Consider the following 15,837-nt stretch of genomic DNA (forward strand, 5'->3'; position numbering starts at 1 on the left):
TTTACTTCCGGGTTGCTTGGTCTGTTTACACAGTGCGTCATTTATAAGAAGGTTTTCATTGGCTGTACGCGCCGTCAATTCACGCCCCTGAGATTTTCTTTGTCGACTTGCTATTTTTTCACTTTCTTGCACTCAAAAAATGAGTCCTCGGGGAAAGCAAATAATTAATACAGTATCCGACGTAATCCTGATGTAGCACAAGGTTGCTAATTTACATATCAACAACATTGCCATTACTGTCCCACAAATGTAAGTCCAGTATTTATTACTCTATACGTGCAGCTAAAATGTTGGATTGTCCTGTAAATATGTGGTGCACTGCTATTAACCAAGCAATGTGGAGTTGTACCTCTTACGGCACTTAAAATGTGATGCGGGGGAACAATTTCACTCATATAAATTCAATGGAAAGGTTTTTCACAGCTGATCACTCATAATGTGTATATTTTTGGTCTGTGTTAGAACAAAAAGTAGAAATCAACCTATCCTATATTGCTATTAAAATTGCCAAATACGTATCCAAGTGTACAAAACTGCTTTACATGACTTCATATATGCAGACTTGTGCAGATCATTGCTCTTTAGTTTTTTTTGATTGTGTATCCAGTGACAAAATCCAAACTTTTCCCTTTCTAGTCAGCTAAATCATTCATTTTGTGGCCAAACCATTTCTCATTAATATTCACCACAGCAATTAGTCGCGCAGTTGAAAAGAGCTGCAACAAGCCCAGAATCCTTTGGTGACAGTAGTTTTTAATGAGGTCAGTGTTTTGTATTGTCGGCTGTAGCGTGATATAGGCTACCTCCTTCAAAGTGAGCTACTTGGTGATATTTCTATTTATGCAGGAATTTCAAGGAGCCAGCCAGGTTGCTGTGGTTACAAAAGGACGTCTGGGCCCTGTAGCTTTGCACAGGTAAGCGGCGAGCTTCAAAGATCTATGGCAGTGGCGCGGGAAAACAGAACAATTGTTGTTTTTTCCAACCCGCACAGCCACAGCATCTTCTAATGAGACAATTAAAAATGATTTCTTGGACAGGAGTGGCAGGCCATTATACTGAATCATTACAAATACTTTGAACTCCAATGGCAGCGCCTCTCATGTTGATTAATTGCCCACAGTGGGATCTTTTGCAACATGAAGAAGTCTATACATAGCCTATTGTATAGAATGTAATTATTAGCAGCCCTATTGGATATTATATCTCCTTGCATGTTAAAACTGAATGAGTAAATCGTGTCATTTAGCACCTGCACTGAATGCACAGTTTATTTCCTCGTCGTCTGTCAATAGATTTGTAGTCAGCTGCATTTCATGTGTCTTTTCACACAAATGAGCTAGAACAGGTTTGACATACTTCATATTTGCTTTACATTTCAACTGAGTTGACACTGCTATAGACCAAAAAGACAGCAACAGAATAAATCCAACTAAAGATACAGACATGCAGCATGAAGCTGGCTGCATAACTAAGTCTTTCACTATAAATAAACACGCCTTAGTAAATGTGTACAGTGACACATTCTTCCTGGTGCCGTCGCCACTTTATACAATGTCAGATTCACACACACTGCTTTTTTGTGTTGTCAATCATGAACGACTTCATCAACATGCTGGAAGGCGGCCTCTCATGATTAGATGGGACCCTGTCAATCAAACCGTATAGACATGTAAATTATCTCAGGTGCCCGGGTGTGTTTGGAGACCCACTACACTCTGCGCGACCCTCTGCTGTCACAGCAGGACTGTGTTCTCATCGCTTACATATCTCAATTACTTAGATTGAGTTAGTCACACAGGTACAACAGCAGGTCACGGAAGAACAGTTCCCACATAATGATTTGCTGTTAATATTAGATTTCATTCCCAGTGGGATTGTCACACTTAGAGCAGCTGGAGAAAATTACCTGCCAGCTTTTCAACATAGAAGCGAGCTATATTTATAGCTTTCTCTTCCCCCCCTCTCTTTTACACATTGACATGCTTTTAAAGTGATAATTATTCTGATGGTGATTTTCATTCTTCAAAACTGCGTCTTTGTGATAGATGAATGTGTCTGAAATCCTGACATGGTTTAGCAACAGTGGGCGTTGCCGTCGATTGTGACTGAATGTGTGACTGATTTGTTCAGTGATGTTGATTATTCACTGGTGGCTGTCACTGTTTCAACCTATAAAAATGATCCCCCCCCCCCTACTATCTCCTTTGACTACTGCTCCCCAGAATACAAATTCTGTTTAATTATTTTCTTTTCCTCGAAACAAATTTGCTCTTTAGAATCCACCCTGTGAACGAAGGCTTTGGAAATTATTTAAATGTTGTACACTTTCCATTTACAGCACAAGTTCAAGTTCAATTGCAAATACTCCTGAAGCACCCACTAAAATAAGATAATAATTTTCCTATTTAGTATACCTAAACATTCTCATAATAAGCTAAATTTTAAAAAATTATCTTAATTATTTCTAAAGCAGAATTAAGAAAAGCTCGACATCTGCTTCCTCATTTTCAGTCCTTGTTTCTACATGTATATTGTGAGGCACTGGAGGGAGAGGAGGGGGATCTATTTAAAGAATGCCCTCGTTCACCTTTGCTTGAGTGCTGATGACAAGTTGGATATCTTAGATGCATAAAAATGTGATTTTGACATGACTTCAAAAAGGGAAGCATACGGATGAGGTGGACCCTCTGCCAACAGAGAGACGAGGAAACAGATGGGTTTTACACAAACAGCGCAAACATCAAGAACACTGAGTTAAAGAGCTTGGCAGTCTCACTTGATGAAACAGTGAGGAATGGAGGAGCTTTTAATGAGCATCTCTCCTGTGATGAAGAATGTGAAAAGACAAACTGTTAGCTCTTAAAGAGGCAGTAACAGTTGGTACGCCCTGATTGTGCGAGCGGCTGCAGTAAACATGTTGTGACTTTGGTCAGTGCGCAAAGGAGACCTCCTGTCTCAGACACACTAGATCCTTGTTGTCATTTGAACCGTAAAATACATTTTATGTGGGTAATCCACTTGAACTGAACTGATGGCGAAATCAGTAGCAGTTCGTAGTTGTTTCCTTTACAATCGGTCGTCGTTTGGGGATCAGCCAACAGATGGCGCCAGATGCCCACGACGGGTCAAAGCAAAGGCCAGCACCGGTTGCAAAAATGTGGAATCTAGTGTCTGGATCTAAAAACTCGTTTATTATTAAAGACTCGAGCTGTTGTTTTATAACATTCAATGATAGTTCGAGCTGAAAAATCTTTTTCAGCCCAACTGTGACAAATGTAACGTTTTCATCGTTGTCATTTCTTTGTGAAATGACGCTGTCTTTCAATCAGTCCAGTTTATAATTTTTTTTTTTTTTTTTTTACACCAAATACCATTTGATATGTAATATCTAGGATTATTCATTGTATGAAGGGGTTTTTCCTTCTAAGTGGACCATTAAATCACAATTAATCATTAAATCACATTAAGCAAAAGTATGATTATTGTTTCATGTCATAGGATGTTTCAGTGCTTCAATGAAAATGTCCAAATATATAAAACAGTCCTAAGATGGAACCTAGAAGATGGAACAAGGATCATTTTCTTGAAATATGAATTTGAAAGGATGTAATATGTACAAAAAGAGTGCATTTATACAACCAGGAATTATCCCTTTTATATTTATAGATCATTTTCGGAACGCTGCTTTTCACTTTACAAGAACTCAAATGCACCTGTTGCCACTAAAATACGTCACTGCTTATGAATTTGCCAACAAAATCCTTTACCAAATTATACGTTTTGAGATAATTTGGCAGCGAAGCCATTTAAGCTAATGGTCTGTGCAGATTTTATACTCGCCACCCCACCGAGGCTCATTATGATCTGTGGTTTTGGGGCTTTTATAAATACAGCCTGACTTTATTTGAAATGTAGTATATTCCATTTCGTCTCTAGGTAAATATATGCAGTAACCTGTTCACCCCGCGCACCGTCAGAAGGCAGCCATATTTTCTCCTGGAGCTGTTCAGAAGATGATACCACTCTCAGGTCAGAGTCTTTGAAGTGTAGGTGTAGTGTGCTCAATTTTGCAAGTTGTTTTCAATAATTTAGCTGGCGCGCTCAGAGTGCGAGCGGCTGGCTGTCTTTGGAGCTTTGCGGGAATACGATTGAGGGGGTCACGGTCTCCATGCCTGCCTCGGTGCTGATCACTCACTGCTGCCGTTGTTACACTCACAGCACAAGCACAGGCGATGTAATTGGATTGCATGCACCCCTCCCCCACCTCGCTGCCCCATCCCCCCCCCCCCCATTTTATAGTCCATTGCCTCGTAATGAAATCAGTTATTTACTTTCATCATAAAATCTGATAAGGAGCAACATCTGCACGGTTAAACTTTCATGAATGTTGATTTGCAGCACAGGGAGCTGCTGGGAATCAACACTTGGCTGCAGACTTGTTAGACACTTTGGCTTTACAGTGCACATCCAGCACCGCGGCATGTATCTGTCTCTGCTCTGCCCACAAAGAAAGACAAGATGGCAACAAAGTGTCTTGTTTTTATTCTTTATCATTTTGACTCGCTGCACTGCCTCCTGTCTCATTATACTGCCGCCGTGCTGCTGGAGGACGTTGAAGGGCAAGAAGCGATTGAATTCAAGCGTTGAATATTCCCTGGAAGCCAATCAAGAAAAGACCCGGAATTATAATCTCTGTCTGTCTGCTGTGATTCATTTTTATTTTGCGCCATATTTTTGACTGGCTTTTTGAGTCAGTCTGAAAGAGTAGTTCCAGCATAAAATCAATGTCCCATTAAAATTTAATGGCCAGGAAGGGTCTTAATAGTGGTGGAACAGATGCCTGTGCGTTTGGCAACGGCGCAATGGCAGGAACTCTCATTCAGAGCATTATTGGTGTTGTCACGTCGTCTGACCACTCCTGCTTTTCAGCCTCTGTCGGAAAACAAAGGCAGTAGGCATCTGTTTGCCTTGTAGCAGTGAAGTTAAAAGTTTGCAAATTGACAGTGACGCTCGTGAGGTTGATCAAACATTGACGGGAGTCTACAGCTGAAGGCACATTACAGCCACGACTCTAATTACTTGCTGTGTTAATGGTGATAAAGGGCTCTCCTGAACAAGTTCCTGTCAGGGTTTCTGAAGGTTTCATTTTAACTAATTATGAGAAAAGCTGTGCAAATTTGTGCACAGACAATTGCATTTACGCCATGGGAACATTTGTATTCGTGCATGTGCATTGTAACAATTTTAAAAAGAATAAACATTTTTTTTACGTGATCAAAGACAAAAATGAAAATTTCAAAAAGAAATATGAGTACACTTGTAGGTTCCTTGTGCTATTGTTTTTATTAACGTTATCATTGCTATTGTTGTCATTAGTATTAATTGTAGCAGAACAAGATAAATCAAAAACACCCCTCAGCAATCATGGCTTATGTTTCTTCGTACTCAGCTGGAACAGAGAGATAAAGAGAGAATGCGATAAAGAGAAAGCGAGAGAGTGAGAGAGAGAGAGAGAGAGAGAGAAAGAGAGAGAGATTGCAAGGAAAATGGAAAATCTTAATCACTTTTTTTTTCTTTGAGGACCATATGGAAGGTTTCAAGCAGCCAACCATATGTTGAAGGCTTTTGTCATGGAAATCATACTTTTTGGCACTTCTTCATTGCGCAGCCAAGCCGGGCACATAAATAAAAGAACATGAAAAAAAAAGAGAGAAAATAATACAAAATATGATCAAACCTCAGAGAATACACAGAGTTGGAATTTTTTGTCTGTAACTTACAACAGATAGCTTTTTAGTCAAGACACTCCCTGATTGACGTGGCCACCCAGACTGCAATTGGTACCTGTATATGTCTTTTTTTTTTTTTAATAAAAAGACAGCATGAATAGAAAAAAGAGCAATTAAATGTCTACATGCATTGTCATATTATTGCTGTGATATATTTACAAATATATTTACAAAATCGTCAAAGAGGAACAATGTTTCCCTACATCTAAATTCAGAAGTTAAGACTCAAATTGTGACCCAATTTCTGTGGACAATTTAGCGTCGTAACTGTCTCAAGTGCATTTCTGATATATGCTCTCAAAGTTCTCTTTGCTTTTATGTGTCATTTAAAAAAAAACACAAATTTTCTGTAACACAAAACAGACTAAATATATAATTTTTATTTTTATTTTTTTAAAAAAGAGGAAGAATCTCCCGGAAGTTGTGATTGCTGCGTCTGTTCGGTAACAAGCAGTGTGCCAAATTGTGTGTTCAGCAAGTTAATCAAGAGACAGGTGGTTTGGATGCTCTCATGCAGGGATTCAGCTGTGACACTTGACACTGACGACCATTGACGAGATGATGGTTTAAAAAAAAAAAAAAACAAGCGAGAGAAAAAGAAAAGGAGGAAGAAGAGGATGTTCAAACGGAGCAGAGACTCCTCTTCTTTCTTTTTATCGCCACAGTATGTCCCCCGCCCCCTTATTTTCCGGAAGGGCCGAGCTCAGCACGGCTGCGAGCGTGTCATCCATTTTGGAATATGCAAATAGCTGACAGTGCGTTTGCCTGCTGGTGCTTGACCTTCCCCTTGGAGGTCGCTCACCGACTCAATTACGCTCCCCTATCTGCAGTCTGTCTGAAAACACCTGTTATCCTCCCACAGTCCGCCACCCTCCGCCAATCCCACTTCAGCGCATCTCGTCCGCCGCGCGTCTGTTTAGAGGCAGTTTGGACGAGATGGGGACGGCTGCGGTGGGGGGGCGGATGGGGGAGGGGGAGTGGAGGGGGGGTAGTGGAGGAACGAGTGATGGCGAAGTTTGACATGCGTTGCGGCGCCTCGTTTTTATTGCGGCCCGTCTCGGAAAACTGTCTGTGTCAATATCATTTTCTATAAGTGAAGGCTGCGGTGTGTCGGTGACCTCCCTCCCTGCTCTGTCTGTCGTAACGGGGAAGGAACCTTCCTCTCGCTCCTCTGGGGGACCTCTGCTGTGCTCTTCTCATCGACTCGGAAATTAGTAGGAAGCAACTGTGATTTTTTTTTTTTTTTTTTTTTTTTTTTAATTTAGCCGTGCGATGCGAAGCGCTCGGCAATGCCTGTGACCTAAAAGGGAATTATTGTAATCCTGCTGTCTAACAGTGAACTCTGCAGTTCAGGTGAATCGTTCCTACAGCTGCCAGAAGAGAGTTGTTGTACCTGGTTGCTTTTAAAAACTAATGAGAAATTTACAATAACAAGAAGTGAATTGAAGACCAGCAGCCTTTTTCAGTCAAATTATCGTTTTTCTTGCTGTGTAACGATTGCGTGTTGCTCATAGTCACTGCTCCACTCTTTTCTTTTCTTTTTTTATTGCTTGTGCACCTCTGATACCCAACATTGTTTGGCTCTCTAATTTGAACAATCCGATAGTTTCACACGCGGATGGCGATTGAGTGCACACCCCACAATTATTTATTGCCTGAGATTGAAAGAGGACAACGGGCCAAAAGATTTCCCCGTCTACTGGAAGCCACAATTTTTGAGAGTAACAGTGAGTTGGAGCAGGATTTGCTATTTTTTGTTTGTTTTATTGCCCTCAATCGACTGAAAAAAGGACGACTGTGATTGTTCCACGTGTTAGTTACTGTGTCGGTGTGAAGTTATTGCCACGGAAACCAAAGTAACTCAGTGTTCATTCATTTAGAAGTGTCCCAGCACTAGCACTGCACATTGTTCCTCTTTAAAAAATAAATAGAAAATAAAAAAATAAAAAAAACTAAGTCCCACGGACTCTCTACAGTTTTCATGCATATAAACATTTTCTTTGAAGATCAGCAGCATCTTACAAGGTCAATGGATGTTCATTTTTTTAAATAATAAATAAATACATGACCATTAACAAATAATCAGGTCGTCAATAAATACGCAGAAAATAAGGGTAAATAAATAAATAGATAAATAGGTAAATAAATAAAGTATTTACATGATAAATAGATGGTATGCATCTAAAAATGTGGGCAGAGCTTTGAGCGACATATAAAACAGACAAACATTAATTTGACCGTCACTTTGTAACTGGGGGTGTATGAGTCCATCCCTTCTATCTGAGGTAACACTGGTAGAGGTGGAGCACCTCAAATACTGGATGGAGATTGCTCTTTAAAATGGGGCGATGCACCATAAAGCCACCAAGTTAGAGGAAGAACAGTGAGAGTTTCATTGCTATAGACGAGTCACCTGCACATGGCACTTATTACAATGGATCATTTGGTCTGGCTCCCAGTGTTTTATGTCCGAGTCTGTAAATCAGTGTGAGACCATATTTTTGATCAGACTGAGCGTAAAAACCTGTTCAACAGGCCATTTCAACTTTTTAAAATTACAGCTCTGGCAGAAGTGAAAGACCTATGGCCTGTAATTTCTTTCTTTCTTTTTTTTTGAATACCCACAGTTACAAAGATGCTTTCGTCGACAAAAGATAATAATAAGCACAACAAAAATAAATTTAGAAAAATCAAATAGAAAAATAACATCCGTTGAATTGGAACATTGGTGCGGAAAAAAGTGGGGTTTTGTCTTCTTTTTTTTTTAACCTTTTAAAATGATCTCCTTTTTTTGCAAATACTGTCATAGTTCACATTTTCATAAAAAGTTCATGTTGGCAGTTGCAAAAGAATTCAATTCTTAGCAAATAAAAAGCAGCATAAAAATACAAGAGGTCATTTTGTCTCTAAAAAACAAAAGAACACTGTTAGTCCTTTTTATGATTTTTTTTTTAGCATTTTTTTCATCACTATTTGCTATAAAATATCAGGAATCTAAATATTATTACTATTGATATCAATATCATTATAGTCATTGATAAAAATTCACATGCCAGGCCTCATATATAGTTGTTTGTGTAAGTGTGTGTACACACGTGCGTACATTAATGTGTGTCTGTGTGCATATGTGTATGCGTGTGTGTGTGTGTTTGTGTGTTTGTCTGAGTGAGCGTGTTTACATGTTCCTGCATCCGTGCGAGCACGTGTTGCTTAACTGTGTACATCTATCATCTACAGTCTCTATCAGGTGGGTAGGTGGGTGGAGGTCGGGGGGGGGGGGTTGGAGGTCGGGGTGGGAGTGGCAAGGTTGTTTGATTGTATGTTTCTGTGGACGATTGGCTACTGTGCAGGGAAATAATCCAGCATCTTTTGTTTTTTTTTGAAATTGTCTTTGCCATGGATCGTTGGAGTCTCTTCACGTAATCTCAGTGAAAATATTGCTTTCTAAAAAAAGGGAAGAAAAAAAAGGCAATGGAGGGCCGAGTGAACAGGGTTATTGGTAGTGAACCGACAGCTGGGGGGACTTGAGGGGGAAAAAAAAACAATGTTTTTTTTCCAACTCTCGCTCCTCGCCGTTATTTTTCCGATCCGGAGTCGTCCTCGTCCGCCGAGCCCTTGAAGCAAGCCGACTCGTAGTGCTTGTTCAGGTAGGACTTGAGGGCGAAGGTCTTATTGCAACGCTTGCACCGGTAGTGCTTGAAGGCAGAGTGTGTTTGCATGTGGGCGCGGAGGTTGGAGCGGTCGGCGAAGGCTTTGCCACAGTGCGCGCACGCAAAGGGCTTCTCGCCCGTGTGCGAGCGCATGTGGCCCTGCAGGAGCCACGGGCGGCTGAAGGCCTTGCTGCACACATCGCACTTGTGCTTGAGGTCGTGGGTGAGGATGTGCATGGCCAGCGCCGGCATGGACACGTACACCTTGTTGCAGGTGGGACACTTGCGGGCCATCTTGCTGTCCAAGCTGCGGTGCGTCTGCTTGTGTCTGCTGAGGTTGGACGAGGTGGCGTACGTCTTGCCGCACTCGTTGCACGAGTGCCGGCCGCCGCCGCCGCCGGCCGCCGCCGCCCTCTCCTGGCCGCTGGCGCTGCTGCTCCTGGACGCCGCGCCCTGACTCTCGCCGCCGTCGCCCTTCCGCCTGGAGCGCCCGTCGGTGATGAAGAAGGCATCCATGGTGTAACCCTCGGCCAGGGCCTCCGATTCACCGCTGTAAAAGCCGCTGGCGGTCATGCCGGACTGGGGGCTGTCGGGGTGCTTGAGGTCGGGGTCGCAGTACTCCTCGCCGCCGCTCACCTGGGCGTAGAGGGGATCCGACACCGGCGACGCCAGCTTGTGCTCCATCTTCTTCTCCTCTTGGTATGCAGATGGCGTGATGTAATCCTGGATGTAGCCTGGGTGAAGGAGACACACACGCAGACACAGTTGGCCAGGGGTTGTTGACGGAGGAGGAGGAGGACACAGTGACATGTTGCTGATTACGTGATTATCATGTTGGACGGTTGCCGTTTGTAAAAAGAAAAGGAAAAAAAACGGCGAGAGGGTTAGTGGCAGCATGGGCCTAATTGCTTTTCTCCCCCCCACTCCCTCCTCTCCTCAAGCCCACAGGTTGGGGTAGTGCAGTGATGCGGAGGAACATGATGTGCTCCGAATGCAATTTGGCTGCGAGGATCAGCAGCGGACGACGTCTCATCAAAGACGTCTCCTGCGCGAGAGGATGCATATTAAGCCGCTCTTATATAAAGTATTGATTAGAACTCTTTTTCTTAAAGATAGGTCAGCACTCTGTGCCCCAGTGGGGTCGGGGTGGGGGATGGGGGGCGGCATCCCATTTCTGCTTACAAATCTAAAAAATGTACTAGTACATTTCTGAAACTGTGGGTTATTTTTTATTTTATTTTTTTGGAAAGAGTCACCGTTTTTCTTTAGTTTATCTTTAAAGGTTGAAAAAAACACAAGGTTGCATGCATATCAATTATTCTGGTAAATCTTTTATTGTAAGTGGGTTTTTTTTGTTGTGTTTTGGATTTGATAAATGTTGCACGGCTCCTGACACCCTGATGGATTTGATTTTTTTTTTGTTTTGTTTTTGTTCTTGTTTCTTTTTTAGTCTGGAAGCAGGTAAAAAAAAAAAAAAGTGAGGCAAACACAAAGCACCCTGGGTGATTTAAATATCTCCAACTGCGCACAGCCTGATTTGAGAGATAAATCTTTGTTGGCATCATTCATGTCTTTTCTTCTCCCTCTGAAGCACGCCAGTGCCAGAGGAGCTAAAAGGCTTGCTGCAGCTAAATTCAGTCAAACGGAAATAAGTATTATCCTCTGCCCCGAATCTCGCGAGTTAAAGAAATGTTAAATGCGTTTAACCTCAGGCGGTTGATCCTCCACAGGTGGAGTGTGTGACTGCACCAACAAAACGTGGCCTTAAATATTCCTTTCGGAGGCAAATAGTGCGTAACGTCAGGCCAGGGAGAGAGGCATTCCTGAACACTGTGTGCAGCAAGCGGTGGAAATTAGTTATTGACTGCTTTATAATGGAATTCAAAGTTTGGAATTGATCAATAGGCCGTCGTATGTAAAACAGTGCAGCTGCGAGGGCAAAGCGGGGAAGACGCGGGGACGCTGCGAGGAGCAGATAAAGTATCCGTGACACACAGTCGCGCTTTATCGAGCACGTTGCGCCGCCGTCCTCTGGATAATGTTTGGACGTGAAGAGGGGTCACCTGTCTGCGGCAGCCGAGTGCGCTCAAGTGCCTTCAAGAAACCATTATGGAATCAGCTTAAGTGCTTCCTTCCTACTCCAGCCTCTCCTCGCTGGGAGGGTCTCCGTTCCCACACCCCTTTTCGTAACGCAGCAGCGACAGGGAGACAACAGGTCGGCGCACACACGCTATTGTGCTGCGCTGCACCGTTTCAGCAGGAGACCACAAAAGTTTATTTGAAAAATAAAAGTAATAATAATAACAAAAGCAGGAAATACGATTAAATACGTTTAGGAAGAGACGAAACAGCTCTCAGCACGTCACAGCATCTTGTGCCACCAGCAAACAGCCTTCATCACTTCCTTCCTTGAAAATATGTTTTTTTTATTTTTCACCAAACACCCCCCCCCCACACACACACACACACACACACACACACACACACACACACACACACACACAAAAAACAGAAAAAAGAAACGGCACAAATGCAACCGCAGCTGTTTACCACGTTTCAATTACCCAAGGTCAGACACAGAGCTCATCGTTTAGGGTTCGTGCTGTCTCAGCCTTTACAGCCCATAGACTCATTCCTCTAATGCAAAGTAAGCATGTAATTAATGGACCCTCTCAGCCACCCTCTTTGTTGTTCGACAGACACTCAAGTCAAATGTCTCCACAATGGGAGGAAGAGAAAATGTGCTGGTGCGGCAAAAAGTGCTGATGAGAGGTGTTTTCAGCCACGCTGTGATTTCTTTCACTTTGCTCCCCCTCTCTTTTCAACCAGCAGCTCGTGCATTTTCATTAAATAGCCCCCTTTTTTTCCCAACACCTGTCAGCTCCTTTATTTTGTATTTGCTCTATTTTAGTGTCGCTGTTGAAGAACTGGCTAAATACCAATTAAATCATGCAAAAGGACTTTCTTGCTGGAGGAAATCTGTGCAATTTGATTCAAGCACGCTGACCTGACATACATCTCAACCAGCTGCTGTAAGTGAAGCCACAATATTAATTTACAGCCCTGTGATTTGTCATCCTTAATCATCCTGAGCCTGATTTACTGAGCTGTGGTTTTCACTGTAGAACAGGTGGGCACGCTCACAACATGAGGCGACACACTATTTGGCTGTTTGTACTGTAGAAAAAATATATTTTCCCAAAAAAGATCATCTCTAAAATCACAGAAATGGCAACAAAGATGCACCCGGCTGTCCCAAACGCGTCCACAAAATGGAAGCGGCGCTCTCGTTGAAGCGGACGGTGAGAGCGAAGGTCGCCTCTCGGCTCAGCGTGCCGTTAACCACCGCGCAGCCTCTTCTTCTCTTTCGTGTTTACTGTACAACCTCGCGTCACGTGATGGAGCCTCGTTGCTCCCCCCCCCCCTCCTTCCCTCTACCCCTCTCCCCCTCTCCCCCTCCCTCTCGCCCCCCCCACCCCCGGCATTTTTTTTTTGTCTCCTTTTTCCTCCTCTCCCTCGCTACGCCTTCAGCGCCCCGGCTCCCCGCCTCCCCGCCGGCTGTACAGTGCTGCGCGTCGACGTCTCTTGTGGCGACGATGGGGCCTGCAAACGGCTGAAACTCTAACCCCTGCTAGTTTTCAAATGCCCGGAAGGAGGGGGGAAAAAAAATGTAGTGGAGCGGCGATGGATGGATGGGGGTGGGGAGACTGTGCGTGCTCCATTTGGATGGGAAGGGAGAGAGAGGGAGAGGGGGAGGTGGAGGTGGGGGTGGGGGGGCCGACGGAGGATCGGACCGTGATTGGAACTCAAGGACAATAACAGCTAAGGACAAATGTATCATCCGATACTCATCTTTCATATTCATGAATTTTTCAGTCCCGGATGACGCGCGGCGGCTGCAGGCAGCCCCGCACGCCGACACGGAGTTGCTACAGTCGCAAAAATACGCAACTGGAGCCGCTTTTTGGTTCTACACATATTTCGCCCCCACCACCTCCACCCCCCTATTTACATAAGCTAATCCCCGGCTGTGACCTGAATTGTGTCTGCCCTTCACCGGAGTCAAAAAACAGAAAAAGTCAGGGCGACTGAGGGGTGGGGTGACTGCAGAGGGGATTATTTGGGATGTTGATGCAAAACATCAGCCGGCTGCGTTTTTTTTTTTTTTTTTTCTTAACATCTCTCGCTAATCATCCATCGCACCAGCGCCGGTGTTTTATTATTGGCCGAGGCAGAGGCTATAATGCCCGCCGACAGGAAACAAAAGAGGATGTTTGTCAGCGGCCAAACACCAGGCTGCCGCTGGAAACCAGCGGAGCCATCCGCCGTTCCAGAGCACCGGCAGCACGTCTTTCCAAAGTGTAGCGAGGGGTTGAGAGCGGGAGGCACGTTTTCAACTCACCATTCTCGCTGAGACGAACGCCGAGGCTGGTCACCGCCGAGTCTGTGATGGAGCGTGCAAAAGTGAAGGAGTCGTCCAGGTGGTGATGGTGATTGGATGTGGCCACGTTGGATGAGGAGAAATCATCGAGCTTGATCTTCTTGACGAGAAATGAGCGGGGCATGTTTCAGTGGGTGAAAACACGGCGCCGAGAAAAACACATGAGAGGAGAGACCCCTCTGAGGAAGCACGCGGACGGCGGAGCTGGCTTTGACGGTAAATCCCTTTTTTTCCCCACTGGCGGCGGACGTGAAGAAGAAGAAGAAGCGTTGGCGGCCCCCTCCAAAAAAAGAAGAAAAAGGCAAAAAAAAAAAAACATAGGATGAGGAAGAAGATGGAAACCGGCGGAGAACGAGGCTGACGGCGACGCTGTGCTGCGAGACTCTCTGGCTCCCCCAGCTTTCCCCAGGAAAATAAAAAAAAAAAAAAAATGAAAGCGTGTTCCCGTTCAGCACTGGATAGCTCCTGTGATGCAGCAGGCTTGGGGGGGGGAGACCAGTGAGGAAGAGAAGAGATGGAGACAGACAGACAGAGAGAGGAGGGAGAGAGAGAGAGCGTGCGAGAGAGAGAGGGAGAGAGAGACTGTCAGACTAGCTGAGATCAGCAATCACGCCAGCCTTTATATGGGGCACAGGCAGTGGAAGATCAGGTGGTGCTGCGAAATGGAGCTGCTTAGCTTTAATCCATCAAATGTCCCCGGGGACACACATCAAATTACTACTGAACCGTCTGTGCATTCGCACACACAGACAGAGGAGAAAGAACACAGCCAGACCCCCACTAACCCCCCCCACCCCCCAACTGCCCCCTCCTCTTTCCAAACCCCCCAGTCTCTCTCTCTCTCTCTCTCTCTCTCTTTCTCTCTCTCTCTCTCCCCACCCCACCCCTCCCTCTTTCACCCCGCTTATGCTCCATGCTCGGAGGAGGAGTGAAAGAGGCGGGCAGACAATGGAGACGTGGCTGAGAGCACACTCACTCGCTGCTGTCCTGTGCGGCCCCCCCCCCCACACACACACACACACACACACACACACATTGTTTTCAGATGAAGTGGCACAGTTTATGTTTGCATCGCGTAAAGGAGGGCTTCACCCACCCTCGCCCCCTCCCCCCACCACCCACCGTGTCACCGCCGCGTCACCTCAGACAGCCTCAGACATCCCATCGTCCACCACGCTGCTGCTGCTGCTGCTGCTGCTGCGTCTACAAAGCACACGTGCAGCGACAGCAGAGCTTTTCTGAGACCTTCAGCCACTTGCTGGGCAGCCTGTTTTTTTGTTTTCGTTTTTTTCCATTTTTTGTTTGCTTTTGTTTGTTGTTGTTGTTGTTTCTAAATCTAACTGGCTGGATTCCTGTGCTGCTGCTGCTGCTGAAGATCAGGCCAGAGCTGCACGGCTCACCACGCCGCTCCACCTCCCCCGCCCCCGCTGCACAGATGTGCGTCCTGTCATGCATGGCAGTGAATTACCTGATTAATTAATTACATTTTTTTTCTTTATTAGGGTGAAATCTAGGATTAGAGCCGTCGCTCGGTGAAATTGGCCAGATTTTTCTCCCTCGCTGCTCCGTGTGGACTCGGCTTGTAGCTGCACCCTTTAAATGTATTCATTTTTTTCACGCTACATCATGAATAGTTTTGTTCATAACTGCTTAAAACGTGTCTCATTTTGAATGCCCGGATGAATGAACGTGGGTGTTTGTTTGGAAAATACAGCGGAGCACTTTGTGCATGAAATGCCGCACCTGTTAGATTCAGTCAACAGGAAACACTTGTGTCACGTCACTTGTTTGATTATGTATTGTCTTATGTCATTGGATCAATAATGAAATGCTGATTAGGCTAAAGTGCTGGGTTTTTTTTTTCATCTCTGTCACAGCCCACAGAAAGACTGGGGAGGTAGTTTGCGATTTAGAAAGAAATGCAAATGTTTGTTTGAAACGGTGATGTTTGAGTGTT

General features: G+C 44.6%; 2 protein-coding genes across 3 annotated transcripts in view; both read right to left on the bottom strand.

Annotated features, from left to right (window-relative positions):
- Nucleotides 1–7,327, bottom strand: part of spats2 (spermatogenesis associated serine rich 2) — a 74,580-nt gene extending 67,253 nt beyond the window's left edge. For both annotated transcript variants that reach the window (XM_076042413.1, XM_076042412.1), the window contains exon 1: nt 7,316–7,327. The gene's annotated coding sequence lies outside the window, so the exon portion shown is untranslated. The remainder of the gene's footprint in view (nt 1–7,315) is intronic.
- Nucleotides 6,365–14,696, bottom strand: scrt2 (scratch family zinc finger 2). Its single transcript, XM_076042415.1, has 2 exons — nt 13,842–14,696; nt 6,365–10,173 (listed from the first exon to the last, which is right to left on the bottom strand). The coding sequence occupies exons 1-2, from the start codon at nt 14,002–14,004 to the stop codon at nt 9,365–9,367; spliced, it is 972 nt and encodes a 323-aa protein (XP_075898530.1). The 5' UTR covers nt 14,005–14,696; the 3' UTR covers nt 6,365–9,364.
- Nucleotides 14,697–15,837: the final 1,141 nt, after the last annotated feature.

This window comes from Nelusetta ayraudi, unplaced genomic scaffold (genome assembly GCF_046127955.1).
Source record: "Nelusetta ayraudi isolate G7.1 ecotype Tasmania unplaced genomic scaffold, CSIRO-AGI_Nayr_v1 ptg000070l, whole genome shotgun sequence".
In the NCBI taxonomy this organism is placed as follows: Eukaryota; Metazoa; Chordata; class Actinopteri; order Tetraodontiformes; family Monacanthidae; genus Nelusetta; species Nelusetta ayraudi.